The sequence below is a fragment of the Sinohyriopsis cumingii genome, chromosome 11, assembly GCF_028554795.1.
Source record: "Sinohyriopsis cumingii isolate HCF-2022 chromosome 11, ASM2855479v2, whole genome shotgun sequence".
NCBI classification, from domain to species: Eukaryota; Metazoa; Mollusca; class Bivalvia; order Unionida; family Unionidae; genus Sinohyriopsis; species Sinohyriopsis cumingii.
In genome coordinates, this window is record NC_142971.1 from 23,938,984 (window position 1) to 23,961,303 (window position 22,320).

The 22,320-nt window shown below is 34.7% G+C and overlaps 1 protein-coding gene across 1 annotated transcript in view; it reads left to right on the forward strand.

Annotated features, from left to right (window-relative positions):
• The window catches only part of LOC149787783 (uncharacterized), a 44,079-nt gene extending 22,263 nt beyond the window's left edge, over positions 1–21,816 (forward strand). The window contains exons 8-12 of the mRNA XM_089973987.1: positions 6,721–6,891; positions 11,226–11,584; positions 12,605–12,698; positions 19,051–19,130; positions 19,607–21,816. Of these exons, the coding sequence (XP_089830113.1) occupies positions 6,721–6,891; positions 11,226–11,584; positions 12,605–12,698; positions 19,051–19,130; positions 19,607–19,633 (731 nt within the window). The 3' untranslated portion in view covers positions 19,634–21,816. The remainder of the gene's footprint in view (positions 1–6,720; positions 6,892–11,225; positions 11,585–12,604; positions 12,699–19,050; positions 19,131–19,606) is intronic.
• The last annotated feature ends 504 nt before the right edge of the window (positions 21,817–22,320 follow it).

Below are 22,320 nucleotides of genomic sequence, written 5' to 3' on the forward strand. Positions count from 1 at the left end.
CAAAATGTACTTTATTCTGTGGCTACGGCAAGTACATTAAAAAGGTCAAAGGTGTTTCAAGGTGATTCTTAAGTAATATCTCAAACACGATCTGTACGTAGAATGTCTTCGAGACCGATGCGAATTCGCACATAAAGCAAATATGATCCAATCCAAGAAACATCGCATGGGTGTTTACCGATACACTAAAGAAGTTTAATCATGCTTGATTCTAAGCGATGGATACTCCCCGATGCAATTACCACACACGTGTTGGGTAATCATACTGTTATGAATTAAGTTACGATTGTTACTGGTTAGTGCAATGCACCAACTTGCTAATACACATCCTGGTGGCAGTTCCGTTTTTTGGTGGAACGACTGACAGTTCCTTTCGCACAAATGCTCGGCTGGGAGGCTTTGTTCCACCAGGAGATGACGGTCCCAATCAGAAACGAGTTGGTTGTCTTGGAGTGTTAATCTGTACCTAAATCGTAAACACATTTACGGACCATACTGTGTCAGTAGCACGACATTGTTGTCCACCTTCTAACTCTTCAAGTGCATATAAATACCGACCAAACTTGTTTCCGACTGGTTTTAACAGTGCTGACGATGATATCATTTTCAGAGTGACAGTCTTTGGTTGAATCGCATTGGCTGGTTTTGATAAAGTCGTGTGTGTGACTTCATTATTCAGTGCTGCTATGACTTACGAATTTCATGCAACCCATTTGTTATGTGTATTTGATATAATTTTTGTATCTGATTTAATTGTTTGTAAGTTTTAAAATCTTTCTATTTTTTATTTCATTACATGTCAAAATAATGGAGTTCTGTTTATTAGGAACTCCTACTTTTTAAAATCGTGTGACCTTGACTGTTCATTTTAATAAACACATAAGGCTGAACTGGTTCTCGACCTTAATTCAAAATTAGTAACAGCCACGTGAACAAGCTATTTTGTATATATTTTTGTTCTGGGACTACATGTTCAAAATGTAAACAATTTTTTTGTATTTTATTTCTTAGTGTAAAATGGTTGGTTTTCGTTAGGGCCACACTGGGTGTATATGTTTTTAACAAGTAAATAATTTCGACGAGGTTCTGGAACATGATCACGTGACCCCTTTTGAGTTTTAGAATACGATATAAACTTTGTTTCGGAGATATTTTCAGTAGTTGGGCCTTTTCATTTGGAATTATTTCAAATTAATTGGATCAAAAGAATTAATTCTTTTTTCCTAGAAAATATGTGTGCTCATGTGAAATTTTTGAACAAAGACAGCTCTTATAAAATTTATTCAGAGTTCCAAAACCGGAGTGATGTTTCTTGTTTCTACAAGGAACTTCAGACTTCAACACTACAGATTACGGCATACGTCATAGTCTTCCATTTTGGATTCTTCGTCGGGACTGGAACTTGAAATCATTAAAACATTTTATTATTAGGACTACTAATATTTTATTCGTGGATTATTCTTGGATTATTTTTGGTTTTGATTCTTAAAGCCCGTAAATTCATATTATTTTTTTTTTCATTTTTAAAGAATTTTTCCAGGGAAATAAATTATTGTCTTTTTTAAAGCTTGCTGTTTTCCTTCTTTCTTGTGTTACTGGTTTATTCGAGCCTAAATACGTAATATAAGACCATTCCTGAAATCTTGTGCATACTTATGACCGAATAACCGTTCTGCAAGAACGTAGTTAAATATTTCAACAAACCCGTTGTCAAGATGAACACTGACAAATTCGACATGTACTTGTAGATGATGTTTGGTCAGTATCACAGCCGCAGATCCAAGAAATTCTTTGTCAGGACCCACTTGTAACAATCATGACCATGTGAATGGTCCTTGATCAGAAATAAGTTCAAATGAAACTGCGACACTTGCAGAATTTGTTATGTCTACGGCTTCTCTTCTTTGTATCTGCTGGCCAAATCAACATCGGTATGGGCTTACTTGTTGGTACGTAATTTACCTTGTCCATCACGGATTCGATCATGTGAAAGAATCAATAAATCAGATTGATTGATCTCATTTGGTGTCTGGACATCAAACCAACTACGTGAAATCTTTCATTTTATTGGGACTGGTAAGTAAAGTTGCCACATCGCTTGTTTGACCAACCATGATAGAGCAATCCCATGAGTGACCTTGGCCCCACTGGCTGATTGTTCCCCGCTGACTTCATCTCTCCAATACCCTCGAGGACGTATTATATTTTGTTAAATGTTCGGCGTTTTGTGTCCATTGTTATTTCTTTGTTTATATCGATATAATATCTTTCTAATGAATGAAGTTTTGTCCACGATAGGTGAAACTTCGAGTGCGATATTGGCCTTCATACCTCCTTTGACGACCCATCGTGCGATTCGTTCTCCTAGCGTTGGATTAATTGCATTTTAGACATGAATGAGATCGATATCCGCGCGTTGACGTAAACCGATATTATTGAATACTTCATGAGCAAGGTCATGTCGGTAACGCGCAGCATCAACACGGTTAATAGGCGCTTGATCGGGCTTTCGTGGATTTTTAAAATTGAGCCATATATCCAGCCGCGTACCAGGTCCACATTAATTCTATCAGTGAAGATGCTTTTTTTAATGCAGTCGCGATATCACCGTCGCCAAATTTTTCAAATCAAGGTAAACTTCTTTGCTCCACATCGAACCCAAGTTCCAGTAACAGATGCTCGTCCAGTATATGCCTGAACTCGAGTTGGATTTACGGTATGTGTTTTCGAGCGACATCGCACACAATATGAAGACATTATTGTGGTATATCCAGTGTCATTCCGAAATGGAAATTCGCAGATCCTTTTGGCAAGAGCAAAGATTTGAGAAAAATCGAAGATTTTTCCTTTATTAATTTCTCTGAACAAGTAACACCTAAACCGTCCAAGAATGGTGAACCAACTGTATTTCTAAACTCATTTCGTGCACTGATGATTGGCCCTGCCGGATCAGGAAAACACAACTGTTGCTAAATATGGTTTTACGATGGTTAACATGGAATCAGTTATTCGTGATTGCACCATCAGTTGATATGATCAACCGTGTTATGATGTTTTAAAAAACTTTAAAAACTCGCTGAATGACAGGAGATCGTTGAGAAGAGGCAACAACGTTAAGACGACTTTGTCGTCCAACGTCTATTTTTTTCCACCATTGATGAAACACCTATCATTGACGACTTGGATGTAAACAAAAACAATATTGTCGTGTACTACAATGTAATGCTTGGGAACCAAGTAAATTCCGCACAAACATTTTCACGAGGTCAGCACAAAACCACGAACGTGATTTTTCTGACGTAACGACACGCACATGTGCCTAAAGTGATTGGTGACATCTGTAACATTCTGATGATAGTACGTGTCATTGACGTGTATGGTATTGGAAACAATCATCTGACTTGGGGTGCCGGTGACCACACGTGGGATGAATTTCGTGAAATGTTTGCGCAGATCACCTTGGACCCAATAGTTTTCTCACCATTGATTTGACTGGTACTTACAAGGATAAACATCGAACTGGTTGTAATGTGGATGCTTCAGTTTAACTATCAAAAACAATCGATAAGAATGTCCATCGGTGTTGTCATAAAAGAGTATGAGAAACGACGCTCTAAAGCTGCCGTAGAACAGCAAGAATTGATTCAAAATGTGATAGAAGATCGTACAAAAGTTGCAACAAACTGTTTGAGCAAACAAACATTTTCCCCACTGATTAAATCCACAAAATAAATTGCTGAACGTGCCGAGGACATTGAAAGGGCCAAAAATGCCACAGTGGAACAAGTATCAGCGGTTACGGGAACAGAAGAAGGAACGGGTCCAGTTTCTAAAATAGCCAAACGAACCAAATATATCAGAACAGCTACAACAGCAACTGCGGAGACGATAACGCGTTTGCCAGAGGCAATTGAGCAAGTCCAAGAAGACCTTGATGAAATTGAAGAGGTCCAGGGTATGCTTGTAAAATGAATCCAGGCACTAGATGAGGACGTTAGAGAAGCACTTGCTAAAATACCAGACATGCCACCCGAGTCAGAGTTTCCAACACCGCCCTAATACTAGAACAAATGATTTTTGAAAATCCTATGCCTGTCTCTCTTGGAAGACCTTCCAACTGGACAGACTACATGATACAAATGCCACCAAAGACAAAAAATAAAGACATGAATGTAGAATGGACTAAAATGGTATTTAAGGATTTTACTGGAAAGAGGCAAGCTACCACTACTCGGTGGGATCATTTTGTATAAACTTATAATGCATTTGTGGGCGGAAGAGCAGAAGGTGAAGCGTTATGGAGAAATTTTTCACAATTGCGATCACAACCACAACAACGTCCTAAACATCCCAACCCTGAATATGCTATAGGACAAGATCTGCAACGTATGCACGAGGAACAACAATTACAACCAAGACGTATAGAGCCATTAAGCGGAGAGTTATTCGCAAAAATAAAATAAATAAAAAAACACAACCAAAAAAGGGAATATTTATTCTTATTCTGTAACACCAACATAATATATGGTGCAGCCAGACTGTGACATTAACACTTATTTTCACACTTGCCATATCCGCATCATTAGTTACCAGAGCTGCAATTCTTTTCCAAGCACTCAACTTTTATCCTAACCGATGCTTAGCCATCTTTGGTGTTTGTATTTAAGATTTATTTCTGTCATTATTATGTAAGTAATTGAATCTGACTGCGGAGATGAACTGTTGTAAAATTGTGTTACGGGTCAAGTAGAAATTACCATTAGGAATCACCATGATGTATCACAACCAACTCGAGGTCAGCTTGCAATAATCGCAAGTGCACTTGAAAATGATCAAGCTTTAACTGCAACAGCAGATGCAAAACCTCTTCGGGATTTTTTCTACAATGGCGAAGTGGCATGCTGTATCCACCCCAGTTAAGTTCACCAATGAATATTTTACAGCAAAGTTGACTGAATTGTAAAGAGAAAGATCTCGCCTGTTCTTCAACAAAGGTAGCATTTTTTTGGTCAAAGTTGATCGTTAGATGTATAAGGTGCTGACGTAAACAGTGTTTTTGAATGACTGGCGTTCCAGATCATCAAAATGCACAATCGCTGGTAAATTTAAGTGTTCCTGAGGAAGAGGTCTTTTTATAATTGTATGACAATTGCACAGAAAAAAATGGTACTGTAACTGGCTTGAAGTGCGTGTGCAGATTGCGCCTGGGCGTGATGATGAGACGTGACAAGATCTGCCTGTCATACGATTAAAATACGCGAATGTACTATTAATAGAAGAACTATGATAGACTCTCAGTCTTACCGACGTGAAAAAAATAATCGAAGCAGAACAGCGCTGATCGTGAAATACAAAAGCTCATGTTTGGTTGTAGATGCTATTTGCAGTCTTGCTGCGGAAGCGACTGTTGGTCATGGTGTGACTGGAATCAAGACCACATCAACCATTGTAAGTGCACCAATCGGTAATATTGTCGGAGCTATATTGATAGTAACTGGTGACTCCGATGGTGCTAGGAAATTAAATTCGATGGGATTGCATTGACGAATACACACCTATACCGAACTGTTGGCAGTCACACAAAGTAGTTGAAACTATGCTGGCAGAAATGGAAATTTACGGACAGTTACGAGCACAAAAAGAAACAGCACGGATTTACAAAATGTCAAAGTCAAATGAAAAGCCCAGTTATTGATCGAGGACATATTAGTTGCTACTACCAGTATATTCACTCACTGCGCATAGTTCACAGCGTTTGTTCATCGGTGTCATATATAAATCAAAGCACGAGTAGTATCAAAAGCTGGGTTTGCTCCCCCACTGGAGTGGGACACTGACATCCGTAAGACTGGGTCACGTGTGCGCATAATTAAATTTACTAAACATGCAACGGTCGCGTATTGGTTAACTATGCCATAGGGAGTAGAAGCTAAGAAGGGTGGCAAGGACCGCAAAGAGGGCCACTGGGTTAAACACTCTACTTTCATGCTACTAAAACCTTTCAATTTCTTTTAGAGGTCCAATTACTTTTAAGTAATTTAAAAAAAAAAAAAGAACTTCGGACTACACCCAGCCTTAAAAAAAATCATAATTTCCCGAATTCGAGAGTACGCACAAATCATGAATTTAAATCAAAGTGTACAATGTCCGAGCCTCTGCAATAACCTTGAAGCACGTCCTTTGAAATGATCCATTCTGTAGACTTAAAATCACCTTTGATTTATGTCTTGCAATTTAAATTTGCATCATCACATTTGACTTATAGTATTTAATGTCAATAGATAAAGAACTAATCCTATATCGTACATTTTCATTTGTGACAAGATAAAAGTCAATGCTCACTTTTGCACTGAAAACGCCGATAAAACTGATATGTTCATTTTTGCACTGAAAACCCCGAAAAAACTGAAATGTTCACTTTTGCATTGAAAACGCCGAGAAAACTGATATATGTTCGCTTTTGCATTGAGAATGCTAAGAACCTCATAAAACATTGAAGATCTGTTAAGGGTTCGCGCATATTGTACCCTAAAAGCCACAGACAATGTATTATATTCATTCTATTGGGGGGATGTAGATACAAATAATTTCCATTAAACACTTTTGTCCAATAATGCTGTAGTTAATTTATTTTCATAATAGTTAATGCCTTTTTCAATAAAATAAAATGTAAAAGATTTTAACATTGCCTATTATTTATCTGCGATTACAAATTTACAGATATATGTGACAAGACCGGGGTCGTCGGAAAACCGCACGAGTTCAAGCAAGCCCTGAATGGTTTCGGGTTGATCAATATGCAGTGTGCTCCAGGAACAGTATACAGCGCTGAAGTCTGCGGATGTATATTTGCCGCTCCGGAAAACCAAACTTACAGCAAAATGAACTCGGGTAATTATAGACTTATCTACTTTATATGATTTAACTGTTATTCCGTCTATCGTATTCTGTAATGAAGATGGATGGGGAAAATGTTTTACATCAACAAAACAAAGTATTATGTCACCCTTTTTGCAGAAAAAAGAAAATCAAACAAATGAAAACAAAAATCAACCGAAAACCCCAGAATCAATTGGAACTTGAGGAAAATCTAGTATACAAAACATATCTAATGGAATATTTATTCATAGTCAAAAATATTTTTTTAAACCTCAAAACTATTTTCTGGTTTTGTTCTAAAATTTATTTTAAATAAAGTCACTTTTATTCATGACACTTACTGCATAGGAAAAAGGGCGAATGTCATTATTTATCAAATGTTAGTCTTGCAAAGAAAAATAGTATGAATGCATTTCTGTATGTGTGTATTTAGGTAGACAGGTTATAATGTTAGTAGACAGAGATACATAATGATGTATTGGCTCTTTGTTTCACATAGGTTGACTACCAATCGGGGCCGGAGTTGTTTTCCCATTGCAGGGGTTCATTTATAGCTTAATTTTTATTTTGTGGGGTTTTGGAGCATTTGTTAGCGTATCTTTTGTTGTATATATTACTCGATATTAGTCAATTTAGTTTTTACATTTCGACGTTTTCTTTGTAAACGGTAGCCCAAATAATAATGTAAAAACAAATATCACATAATTTAAAAGAGTGGGAAAAATATTCAATACCTTTTCAGAATACCCATAACTAAACACACATTACTTAAAGAGGTAAATCAGCATACATTGTCGCTCAGTCGCTGCTTAATGTAGTTTAAATCCATACGATTGATTTTACAGGAAAGTGTGTCCAGTGAACAATACTATATTTTTGATACGATTTGTCAATACAATTTGCTGATTGTTCAACACTTTAAAGGCTGTAGGTGGGGGAGGGGTGGGGGGGCTTAAAATACCGAAGGTACTGTTGTGAGAACATTATTTAAGTGAAAAGTATGTATCACTCGAATATACCGTTTGTACTCGCTTATAGGTAGTATCAAACTGCAAACAAACAAGATCCTGATATGATGTAGCAGAATGCGGCTATATATCAGGGTCTGTGGTGTTTATTCTACTGATTACTCCTATCAAACTGAACAAACACATATTTGCTGGCGCATTATGCGAGGGCATCTCTGGGCTCGTGCAGTTTGCAGTTCGAGTCAACTTATTAGTGAGTACATACGGTAGGTAAACGATCGCAAGGTCATCATTATAAACATGAATATATGTAGGCCTATCTAACGAATAATTAAGGTGGGAATGTGTGCAGGAATTCCCAAGCTGCTGATGTCACTTTTTCATCTGTATTAAAATTACAAGAAAGGCAGCACCGGAAGATACGTGTATAATCTTTCTCACAAGATACCATATCAACTTGTCGTCATGAAGGCGTCCACATTAGAAATATATCTAATTCACAACAGGTATATGGCACATTCAGTGCATGGCAATCTCGTCTGATGGCAGGTGCACTGGGTGTTGCTACAATGTGACATCAACACAGTAGATTTGACTTCATTCCGAATAGCTCTTGAACTCATTTGGAATTCTGGATAAGTTCGGACTTGTGATTTAACTTTTAGGACTATTTAGGATTTCACTAACCATGCTGTAAGCTATTTTTAATTTTTAATTTTCTATTTTATGGAAATAAAATTAAAGTTGTTCAATTTTACAAAACCTTTTGGTTTTCGCTCATTGCCGTTACGTAGATGAAAGTCACAGTGTCATAACAAAAGCGAAAAAGATGCTTAAAAATTCAGTATTTCAAACTAATATAAAAATCGTTTGTAGTATAAGGAAACAATTTGATGCATAACCTTAAACTCCGAATAACATTTTTTGTATCTGTTAAAAGGTATTTTATTTTTAAATTGATTATTGTAGAGCATGAAATTGGTAGCAAAATAGTTTTTGGAATGATTCAGTATTCGATTACAAATAAATATAAATATCTAATTACGTTTAAACAAATAATATATATATATATATATATATATATATATATATATATATATATATATATATATATATATATATATATATATATATATATATATATATATATTGATAATTAATAATATATTATAAAAATAATACAGATGTTTTCAAGAGAAAATTGAATTTCTACCCATAATGTCCCTAAACATAAAACAAATTTGCATTAAGTCACTGGAAAAAAAATCCTTAAAATGTGTTTTCTCTTACCTGTAAAGAAAAGGCAGAAGTATAAGGTCCTTAAAATGTGTTTTCTCTTACCTGTAAAGAAAAGGCAGAAGTATACGATGTGAAGTCTTGGTAGCGGCTTTTCACAAGCACGTGGCCGTTTATATAGTTCTGGGTGCATGGAATGTGTACCTTGCTCCATAAAAAGTCTCGTGTTTAAAGCAATTAACTCATCCTTGTGCTCTGGAGTTACGAGAAGTTACTAGATTTGATTATTACGTTTCCAAAAATCGCCCGCCTGTTGGGCAAGAACACAGACCACCTGACTATAGAGTTCATAGGAGTTTGCTAACATCAGCAATTATCTTCATATGGCATCTGCAATGTGTAATGTTACTTAACTAAATAGCATGGAATACAGGAGGAAACACTGTAATATATATGTGAATTGTAAAAGGTATTGCGGCACTTAACCAGCAAAACTGTCTTTAATAAAATTACAAATATTTTAGTTATAACAAAGCCGATTTTATATTTTTTGTGTGTATGATTGTAGATTGGACTTTCAATAATGGTCATTTGTAAAACAACATGTTCATGTGACAAACTTTTTCCATGATTGTAGGTTGTAAATAACATATTGACATAGCTTTTAAGTTCAGAATATTCTAGAAACATACTAGTTGGTCTTGTTTACAGTTAGACTAGGATTTTCAGTTGGAAATCTTCACATCATATTATGTCATAAGTCCAACATAATGTGCATATTCCTGTTTTAAGATCAGGCTTTCGGAATCCTTTGCAGTTGTTTTCATATATAATTCAAGAAGAATTATGAATTAAATTATTTATTGGAATTATCAATAGATTAACACATTATTTTGGAATGATTGTGAACTCATTTAAAGACATGCTGGACTGCATCATTGTGGTACATCAGAACATTTAAGACTTTTAGAATGCATTCGGAATATTCTATACTTTTGAACTTCTGTAGAGCAGTAACAACCACTGAAATTTATTATTTAACGTTGAGACTTGCGAGAATTATTTTAACATTAGCCGCACTCTAATTATCTTTTATGACACCGGGAGTTGTCGGGCTACTATTAGGCAAGATTGTCATGCACTTGTTCCTTCATCGTGCTTTGCAAGTGCCCTTATCGATCACGCACGTGAAGTGATAAGTTGATAAGTAGATAATATAGAGGGTTGATATGAAAGTATGCTTTAAGTAAGTATTTGCATTATTTTGCTCCATTAGGTACCATTTTGCCAGCTGAATCCACAAAATTTACTCCATGTTGTTACATACAAGATATTGTTTATAAATGTTTTGATATCTTATGTGTCAGAGTCATCCACACCCGGTTATTGCTTTAAAAGCAAGCTATGTTCTTGTCAATAATACTGCATGCAGTAATTGCCTTTTTTATGCACATGACTATTCAATATGTTGTTCCAGAATATGATGAGTACTTTGATTTTTTTTCTTTCAATTTGTCGGAAACAGTTGCCTGTAAAGCTGGAAGGTGTCATTCATTAATATGAAACTATACTTTCAAACTAAACACACAGACTTTACCTTTCATTATCAGGACCTGAACAGATGTTAAGAATGTACATCCTGTGAATTCATATTTCCCATAATTGTTAGCGTTATCTATGTCATATAAATCGCGATCTGCCCACATGAAGTAATCAGTAAGTATAATTCAATTGTTCCTAAACACGGTCAAAAGTCTCCTTTGTCAATTGGCTTCATTTCTTAACTATTCTGAACTAATTATACAATGAACGAACTTGCAATAATGCTTTAAGATTATAAATTGTTGGCATTTGTCTTTGATTGACATTTGAACAAAAATGTTTGCCCGTAATAGGCACGGTCAAAAGTGGCATCAGCCACAACTATTATTAATATTATCACACGATTATTCCATGATTTAAGGATGCCAGTTTTGACACAAAATACCATAAAAAGTATTTGTTAAACTTCTGATGGCATGTTTTCCATTAAAGATGCTACATAGTTCTTTCCACTTTCATCAAGTCAATGCAGCTTACCAGGATTAACTAACCTAGATTATCTCTTAAAACCACATCTATTCTGTTTCCCGTTTCCTGTAGCAAAATGCAAACCAGAACTTGATTTGAACTTTAACCATGGCGAAGCCACAGATTCCTCGAGAAATGATCTGCATGTTCAAGTGCACAACGTCACATTCCAAAGTGGCGCAGCATGTTTCCATGGTAACAGCGCTTTTGTGATTCCTCGGTTTGCCAACGCTGACATTGGAAAAACATTTGTCGTGCGGATGAAATATAGACTGTCCGATTTTGGCGAAACCAACGATATGCAGGCATTGATGTATAACGGAGACTGTGGAAAGGAGCCAACTATAATAATTGGAGCTAACAGAGATTGGAACTACTTTCAATTGAAGACAACAGATGGATCTTACACGGACATAAAATTTAAAAAGCCAGTAAGACCACTTTCGTCCGTGTGTGTTTTAGATTTAAGCGCCTATAGAGTGGATAATAATACAGAGATAGTACATGGTTCCTAAATTTAATACATGGTTCCTAAGTTCAACGCATGGTTCCTAAGTTAAAATTGTCTCAGCGTTCAAAAACTTTCCTGTGTGCTCAGACAAATAGTTAGAACTTTGCGAAACTTCTATAATTGTTTTTCTTACATGATCAATTACAAAATGATCAAATTATTTGTTAATTATGAACAGAAAAGAGAAGCAAAAAATAATGTACTTAAAGAGTCCCACGCAGTTTTCATGTCTGAGTACGCCTGAAGTCGCAAAGTCAAAATTTCCAAACCATCCAGAAACATGTCAGAATGTGCATACGGGAATTTATAAAGAAAATGCCTGACTCTTAAGAAAGCTAGATGTAAGGAAACATTTACGAACGATTTTCTAGAAAAGATATGAACTACTAATGGAAACTATATATGAATATATACAAATTGCCTGATTGTGACATTTAAATTCCAAATTATCAGTAGTTTATCTTTCAAGTTTGTATGCCTTAACAATACCGAATATAAAAATGAGGTATACAAACCAAACTCCTTTTTTTAATAAGTATCATTTGATTTTTTCTTGTTATTCTTATAAAATACTTATTTCATAGCTGACGAAAATATCCAGTCTCAAATTAATTATTAAGTTGTAAATCCACTTTATTTCAGACATGCAAAATGTAAAATTACAATGTATCCTTAAAAAGTTAAAGTGCGGTCGAAAACTTTATATTCCAAGCAGATTACACTTATAAATTTCAACTTGAAGCAGCAAACTATCCAACAGTTACTATTATTTAATGAAAACATTATAACTAAGGGACAAAAAGCCTATTGTGTAGTTCCAATGATAGGTCAGGAATAATTATATATGCGTACTATGACATATATATGCCATATATAACATACCTTTAACGAAAGAGAGAAGAGTATGTGTCACTGTATTAAGCTTTTTGTGATATTTCAGATCGATGGATGGAGAACGATAGAGATGTCTCTGAACCAAGGCATTTTCAGCGTTTCCATAGATGAGCAATTAGTTGAGCATAAACCTATCAAAGGTATATCAAATCCAATACATAAACCCCTCAAAGGTATATCAAATCCAATACATAAACCCCTCAAAGGTATATCAAATCCAATACATAAACCCCTCAAAGGTATATCAAATCCAATACATAAACCCCTCAAAGGTATATCAAATCCAACACATAAACCCCTCAAAGGTATATCAAATCCAATACATAAACCCCTCAAAGGTATATCAAATCCAACACATAAACCCCTCCAAGGTATATCAAATCCAATACATAAACCCCTCAAAGGTATATCAAATCCAATACATAAACCCCTCAAAGGTATATCAAATCCAATACATAAACCCCTCAAAGGTATATCAAATCCAACACATAAACCCCTCAAAGGTATATCAAATCCAATACATAAACCCCTCAAAGGTATATCAAATCCAACACATAAACCGCTCAAAGGTATATCAAATCCAATACATAAACCCCTCCAAGGTATATCAAATCCAACACATATAATCAGTCCATAACATTCCTCTCCCCCCACCCACATTTTACATTTTTAGTTTTGCCTAGTATTGATGAATTGAGCTATTGATTGATTATATAACCATACCTGGTATAGAAAGGTTGACTTTGTGTTCAATAGCTCTCTCACACCCCGGACAGGAACAATTTAGGTGTTTTCACAGACGTCTGCACGTCGCTATTAACATAATCAAACTTTTAAAGGTTCCAGATTGTTTTTGCTTACATTGACATTATATATAGCAAAATCCTCTTTGGTTCGAGTCTCGGGCTCGAAAAATATGGGGAATGTGAGAAAGCTTGCCAGAAGCTTCCCGTGGGTAGGTGGTACTTACATGGATTTTCCCGGGTTCATCCTCCACAGGTCATACTGGCCACCATGTACAGTGTACCGTGCGCTGAAAAATGGCGTTAAACCCATAACAACAATATTGTTACGATTCTAGGTCTTAAAGTATGTAACATAAAGAAAATAAAACCAATAATTTAAGTAAATTCAGCAAACACAGTAGTGTGCATGAAATCCAAAATAATTCTGACGCTGAATTTCTGAAAACATTTCAGAGATATTAAAATGTCTTTAAAATTTAAACTGACTTTGTTTCGGAATTTTTATTTTAAAATATTTACCAAACGTTTGGCAATCATGGCAATATTTGAGCACGATTTCTTATAATATCCAGCCATACCTCAAGATCGCATCAGTGGCTTTCTACTAATAGACACCGGGAATTCATAGATAGCCCTGGCATTAACTTCCACATGTTGAACTTGACCTTGTTTCACCATATATGTTCCAAAAATATGACACTAGCACGGAAACCCCCACTTTAACTAAACTGACTGTCAGTTTTACATCACTGAGTCGACTGAAGGATTTCCGAATGGTTTCCAAGTGATTGCTTCAGGTATCGCGGTAAGCGTCACACTTATCTTTACCAGATGTTACCAAGTTCTTCAGACGCTCGGATGCTGCCGGAGAATTTTCATTCCAAATGACATCACTTTCCATCGATAATTCCCATCTGGAGTTGCAAATGCAGAAATTTCTTTTCCTCTTTCCGTGATTTGAATTTGCCAGCATCCTTTTAAACGGTCAAATGAGATGACATAGTTCGCATTTCCAATTTTGTTGAAGCATTCGTCTATTCTTGACACTGGAAATGAATCTCTTTTGGTGTCGCTGCTGACTTTTATATAACCATTATACATTCGACATGTATTATTTGGTGTAGGCACAAGAACACATTATGAACGCCAGTTCTATGAATCATTCTCCTGTTATATATTCTTTTTAAATGTTCCGTTTGAGAAGATTCATCCTGTAAGGATATTGCTTCCTAGGAGTAGAATCTAGAATCTCAGATTCTTAATAAATATAACTTGTTCGTGTTGGAACAGCAAGAAATAAGTGATCATGTTCATATCACAACTGTTTTACTTTACTCCTTTGTGTTGTAATACGTGTGGAAGTTTCTGGTCCAGATTTATTAATATTTCCGAATTCATAGGATTAGTTAAACCAATGTCACAACAGATTGCATTCTATCGATTACATCCTCACTGCATGGGACAGGTACAAATTAATTGATTGAATAATTAACTGTGCTATCCCTATCGACGCACTCCTGTAACATATTTATATGATATTTTTGTTTCTATTTTACCTCCCATGCGTTCTACTAATACAATGTACGTCACTCGCTCTCTTTTCAATTGTATAGGAACAACACTGTTTTGCCCAAAGTGGATATTGACGTATGCGAAAGAGAGCCAGAAATGTATCATCAGGCCGAAAGCAACTTCCCTATGTAGCTCTGTCATACCTAAATTTCAACTTTGAGTAGAGTGTAGATTAGTTCTTCCAACTTCACAAGCCTTTGACAACTTATATCTAAACTCAGAGACATAGTCTCGAAGATTAATCTTGGAATCGATTCCGTAACATTGAACAACAGCAAATTGATACCCGTAACTTAATCTTTTTTGTATCAACGATTCGTGTATTCCAAACCCTCTTGACTTTCATGATGATAGTCAGAGATTTAAACCTTTGGATGTCTAATTTATGCATAACTTATTTGAAAGTTTCAGACAATAAATTTGACTCTTGATCAGACTGGACAGATTTGGGAAGGCCTATAATTGTACAAAAGCTTTATACAAGCCTTTGCGATGCTTTTAATATTAATATTTCTCAAAGAAATTAGCTCTGGAATGTATGCGCAGGCACACATTATGGTCAACAGGTATTGGTTGCCTGGCTTATTTAAGGAACTTGCACAGTCTACCATTATTCTGCTAAACAGTTCGATAAATGCAGGAATAGTTTGCAGGTGAGCTTTATATATTTTCTGATCGGGTTTCCCTACCATTTGTCAATCGTGACAAGATCTACAGCATTTACAAACATCACTTTTAATTTTCGGCCAATAAAACTGATTCATGAACTGGTGAAACAAAAACCCCCCTAAAGGAGCAGTCAAAGTAGCGCCATGTGGTAGACCAGGGGTTTCAAACACGCGGCACGCCAAACCGTATCGTATGGCCTGCAGAATGAATGGCGTCCCAAGGTGTCATGAGAGATATAAAGGTAGTACGGCCCATGGGCCATCGTACATGCCCTTATACGGCCCTCATGGTGGTTTGAGTTTGAGACCCATTGGATAGACTTAGAATTTTCAATATATATATATATATATATATATATATATATATATATATATATATATATATATATATATATATATATATATATATATATATATATATATATATATATATATATATATATATATATGACCTATGAACAACAGCTTGATTGCTCACTGACCATTCGTCACCAGCGGATATCTCAGGTGGTCTCCATTTTCTCATAAAAATCCCATTTTTCACAAATTAACAAACTGGGATTTGTGTATTGCTTTTCCACGAATAGCCATCTGAAACAAGAAAGAGATCTCAGAATCTCATTCCTGTAAGACAACTAGTGATTATCTTTTGTCAGCCTGGTTAAAGTAGAGATAATGAGTAGTGAAAGAAGGTCCCTTTGATAAACATTTATTGATTGATCAATACCAGGAGCAAAAGTGGATTAAACAAAAGACTGACCAATAAATGTGTCAGCGAAAGAAATAATTTCCTGATTACATCATTCCCAAGAGCTTTATTCCACATCTCTGGTAACTGCGCAAGTAGGATACAAAACAGGGATTTCACACTTAATATGATCAACGTTTCGACCCAAATAATGTTTGTCAGTTACTAGTGGATTGACGACAACCTTATATCCAGGTAAGTCATTAAGAATACTTATATAGATAAAGAAGACACTGCTCCAACAGTCATGGGTCCAGAAACTAAGTATGATACCAAATTGATACAGTGGAAAGGAACATTAACAACGTCGCACTCTACAGGAGAAGAACACTTTCATCAGAAGATTGAGATGATCTTTTAACCAAAATGCTCTTGAGAAGAAGACTTTCTGACAAACTAAACTTTGTGAAGCAAGGAATAATGATCATCTGTGCGAGCTTCATTTTCCAAAGTTTCCACGTTTTTCTCATCAAGATAGGTCTTGATATCACTGAGGATACAACTCTTGAATTCTTTAATTAATATAAGTTTCTGATGTAATCATAAACTTTATCCACCATGTTGACTGATCACCACCTATCAAATAGTTTTTCGTGTTCCCTTGACATCTGTTTGTGTATTTTCTGTTTTATACAATTCTTTAGCCTTTGCCAATATGCTTCAGGTAACATTTCATAACTGTTCTACATGTATTCATTATCCACATCATAATCAGTACTCTGTTGTATCGACAGCGATGTGTAGACTTCACGAGCTATGCCAATAAGTAAACTTTGTGATAATGAAGCTCAATGATATATTTTCTATGTCAAGCTGTCATCAATTTTCTCAAAGTGAAGAAAGTGTTTATTTACTTATTTTTCCTGAAAAGTGGTACTAACCTAATAGCTTCATATTTCTGGCACGTTCAAAACCTGAACTTGTGTGTAAGGGTGCGTGTGCTCCGCCTGTCAGTTCTAATTATTTTAATTTATGCTGTATTTTCCTTTCTACTCTCAGCATCTGAATTTTATTTCTCTCTCTCTCTCTCCCTCTCTCTCTCTCTCTCTCTCTCTCTCTCTCTCTCTCTCTCTCTCTCTGAATTTGCATGTCTTTCTCTTCCCTCTATGTCTCTCCGCATCCGCAGTTGCTTTTTCTCTCACTGAATTAGTATTTGTATTTCCCTCTCATTTTCCTCTTGCTGGGTTTGTATTAATATTATTTCCTTCTGAAGCATAGGCTTTATTAATTATATTTCTATCTGGTTTTGTTAAATCTAATTCCTTTAAGTTCTTATGAATTCCAGATATAGACTTACCACTCCAACTCAAAACATTGACATTCGAAATTTCCTTTCCCACTAAGTTCTGAATCAAAGTATTCTTAATTGCTTGTTTCGTCAACGATGATTTTGCTTCAGAATGATCATGTTTGGCGAACTCAAACAAATCGTTCTTTTCAAAGACTCTAACCCATCTGTGGTATGATTTAAAGCAAAGTTCTCGACATTAGATGACATTGTGTATGCTTGCTGGCTTTGCTAATGGTTTCTCAAATGTGTGAAATTAAAGTCTTTACTAGTGACAATGAAAATTCCGAAACAATGTCAATTTAAATTTTGAATACAATTTTCAAAATCTCTTAAATGTTGTAAAGATAGTTAGATCTCTCACCAGTCCCCAATTTCCTTTACGACTGTAGGTGTTAAATTATATATAACAGCAATAAAGCTAAACCAACAATGTAAAGTAAAATCAATAAGCAACTATATTTCTGTACAATATAAAGTTAAACTTCAAGAGACAAAGATTGTGTGAATTAAGTCCCAAATAATCTTAAATGTCCTATCACATGTCCAAAAGTATAGAATGTTCCCAATTATTTCCAGTAGTCTTTAATATCCTTATGTAAGACAAGCATGTAGCCCAGAATGTTTTTAAATGCGTTGACAATAATTCAAGGCAGTGTGTATAATTTCACAAGTGAATAGCACTTTGTTATGTTCAGTGAATATTTTAAACAAATAATTGCTCTCTAATTATATCTGAACACAACTGTAAAGTGCGATCAAGGATTTCCACAGACTGACCTAAAACAGGAATTAATTATTTGTTCATCAAACCCATATTTATACATTTTATCACTTGAACTAGATGTGAACCAGCCAATATAAAATTATAGTCCAATTGTAAACAAGACTGGGCCTAGAATGTTCCGAGCTCAAATTGTATGAAAACATCCTATTTACTATTTACAACAATGGATAATAGTTAGTTATGTGTTCATTCTGTTTACATTATTTGAAGAACAATTAAAAATCATGGACAAAAGTTAAGCACATCATTAAATATATATAAAATATATAGCTAAAATAGTTCCAAAGCATACATGGTGGTGCTTGGAATAAAAACAAAAGCCACAGTTATATACTGCTCCGATTCGGATGAAAGAACTCTTTGATATGGCGTATGAATACGTCTATGCCTGACAGCTGTATCAAACTCGTTCTTTCGCATAATCAGGACAAAGCACGTAATTTTCTGCATTAATTGATTGATTGATTAAATGTCTGATCAGAAACAAGTGTAATGCAACAGTGTGCATTTAGCTCTATTTAGTCACTAAGTTTATCTGCAGTTTCATTTTCCGATAAGTGAATATTTCTTTCTTTGTTTCATGGTATGCAAGCATCAGGGCAGAATATTTAGCCTTTGTAAGCATTATACCTGCACTCTGTTAATCTGTCCAGTAATATAATAATAAAGCCTTGCACTTTCAGGATCTATCGCTAAAAGTCAGTGTGGTCTCAAAGTTGGTTGGGGACACAGTTTGCACGCCTTCAGAGGATGCATAGACTTTGTAAGTTTTCTAATTTGTATATTCACTCACAGAGTAAACGTATGCTTCGCGATAGGTTTAACATGTCTTTAATGATATAAGTTTTTTTTAATGTACCCTTAGAGTTAATGTTTTTTGTCAAGGAGAGGAGATTTTGAATTTGTTCAAATCTTAAGTCATCTAAAATTCTTAATTTTATTACGTATTAGAAGGCAATCTATAAATGCTTGAAAATCCATAATTGTAATATTAGTATATTTCTTTTAATAACCGAATTATCGCGTCATCTTGTAGGAAATAATAATAATAATAATAATAATAATAATAATATACGTTTCTTTTGTCATGATATGTTGTCAATGATCAGGACTGATAGTAAACTGGGGATCATTCCATGGCATGATATTTACAAATCATCTTTGTATTCAGTGCATATTGCTGAGACGTATTCCGTTGCACGGTCTTAAATCTTCTCTTTTTCTACAATCTCCTTATAGATGTCAATTTATACTTGTCCACCATGAGAAAAGAAAGCGAGAATTTAGAGGCACCCATGTATGAAGTCATCGCCATGATGTAACTTCTGTATTTCTGGAGGACACCTCATTTTAAACATATTCGTTCCCTCTGTGTCGACTAAATGATATGCTAATTTGCACGATCACAGAAGTTGGTTCCGGCGCTTTACGATAAAAACTATGTATCATCATGAATTCCTGGAAATAACATTACAGCGTTCCTGTGGACATCGTATTGTCCTAGGTGATATATTCATTACCTGAATCAAAGATTCGTTCAACATAAAATTCGTACATCTATAGAATCGTCGAGATGTAAGCAAATATCGTTGAAGACAAGATATACTAACTTGGTTGGAAAACCATTAGTGCTTGAGATTTGGTGACATAGATCAGCAAACAAACTCGCGAAATCCTATTAAAGCTACTTACAGAAAGATCAACGTTGTCTGAACTAAGTTAAATACACCCAAATTTGTTAAAATTTCGAATTGCTATGCCTGAATGGCAATATTCCTTTGTATTTTTCTATATGATAAATACACTACCACTAATATAAATTACTTGTGTTATGTATATTTAATTTGTATTGTTAGTTATTTTTTTTTGTCTTTTATTTCATTATATGCTATTGTAAAGTTACATAGCATGCTGGACTTAACCTTGTCCAAAACCATGTTTATTTTATACTTGACTTGATTTATTAATTTAAATAATATTATTGAATTATCAATTTAAATAATATTCTGTAACCAACTAATAAATGGCTAAGATATTCTCTGTGTGTATGGATTTTATATCAGGATCATTATTAATAGAAGCAATCATGTTTATTTTCTACTTGACCTGAATTATTAATTTAAATTGTATTCTGTAACCAACTAATAAATGGCTAAGATATTCTCAGTGTATGGGTTTAATATCAGGATCATTATTAATAGAAGCAATCATGTTTATTTGGGTTTAGCGTTGGGTAATTGGGATTCCCATGGCGTACCTAGCAAAGTCTATGTTATATAGTATAGCTTTGGTAAAAGAGTTTCTAATTTTAACTAACATTTTATTTTGCAAACATTAAGATTTTTGAAGGAACTTTCTATGTAATATTGTTTGTTTTTAAAACAAAATGCTAATCGTGTTCTAATGTCAAGTAGAGGACTATATAATCTTGTCACTGTAAAATGATTAATTCGTGCTTTAAAATCTAACAGAACCAATTTTGTATTTCTGTTTTGTCCAGTAGTTCATTAGGGCTGGAATTTATTTCTTCAAATTAATCAGTTCGAGTCATTGTTCACTAGACAAACAGAGTGCTCATACAAAACAAAATCTTGGACAGATACATTGACTAGGATTTATAGTGAATTCAATCCTGGAATTATATTAATTATTAATGTGGTTCATCAAAAGACTTGGTACAACAGACCGCCACAGGCACATTAACACCTACAGGGTTGGACTTAATTTGGATTCCACTAAAGCTTTTTCAGAACTTGTATTATTAGTACATAAGTCTGTAATTCTAGGATTATTTTGGGATTTAATTCGCAATACCGTTTTATTGTTTTCATTTTCACTTTGTGTTCTAGGAAATGAATTATTTGTTGACTTTTACAAAGCTTGTTGCCTTTTACTCTTCTGTTAGAACAGGCTATTAACACTTGTCATTTTGTATATATTAATTTGTAATGCTGATCGTGAAAATATTTTATTTCTTCGCAAGATTTCTGTGCATATATTGTTTTGGCACCTTCTGCCCATCTCAGTGCACAGTTTGAGCTTGCTTCCAAAATGGAATATATGTTTCCCATGTATATGATAATAGACCTAAGTTTTTTAATTAGCAGGTAAATTAGCGTCAATTATACTTTTTGTTCTTACCCTACATCTAAAGGAATTATTTCCTCTTTAGTAACCCCATCCCTCAATGAAATTAAGAAAACAAATTAATTAGTGTTATAAAGTGGCAAGTTTAAGAGACAGGAGAGTCAATATATAACATGCACAAAAAAATAGAAGTACACTATTGGTAATATCTGATATCTCCGAAGTGTTGATGAAACTTTCCTGAATAAGATTACCTGTATTCAACAAAATCTTCTACCGAAATATATGACATTTGCTTCCTATTTACCTGTATCTTTGTTCACTATGCTAAGTTAATAAGTTAATAAACTTGTTTGCAGTCAGTGTTGTCAGTCTTGAAAAGTTATGTCCTTTACTTTGATCACTAGGTGAAACTTCTTAACAATGAGATCAGTGGTGATGTGTATTATGGCATGGTCTTTGTACTGCTGATTTTGATGCAATTTGTGTTTCTATTTAACTAACGCTTTGTAATTAGGAGATACAATAATAATTAAATATGCGACTTTAACAAGTTCCATATTTGCAAAATTTCCTTGTGGTCACTGGTCATTGTTTCTAATGGATTGAGAGACCCAACATCTTCCGTGTTGTTTAGGTTTATGAACATTTATAATCGAGGTTTTGCTTTGCAGAAATTGTCATTGATTTAAAATGCAGATTTTAAATTGTTAAATTAGTACGAACAAATCTCCTTTGTCTCCTCAGAGCTACGTTCTGTCTGTATATTTTACTTCTACTGATAAGTTGGGACTACTTCGATTCTACCTTCTGGTACATAAGTAGACTTTATTTGTTCTCCCAAAATGAAGAGTAGCTATATGCAA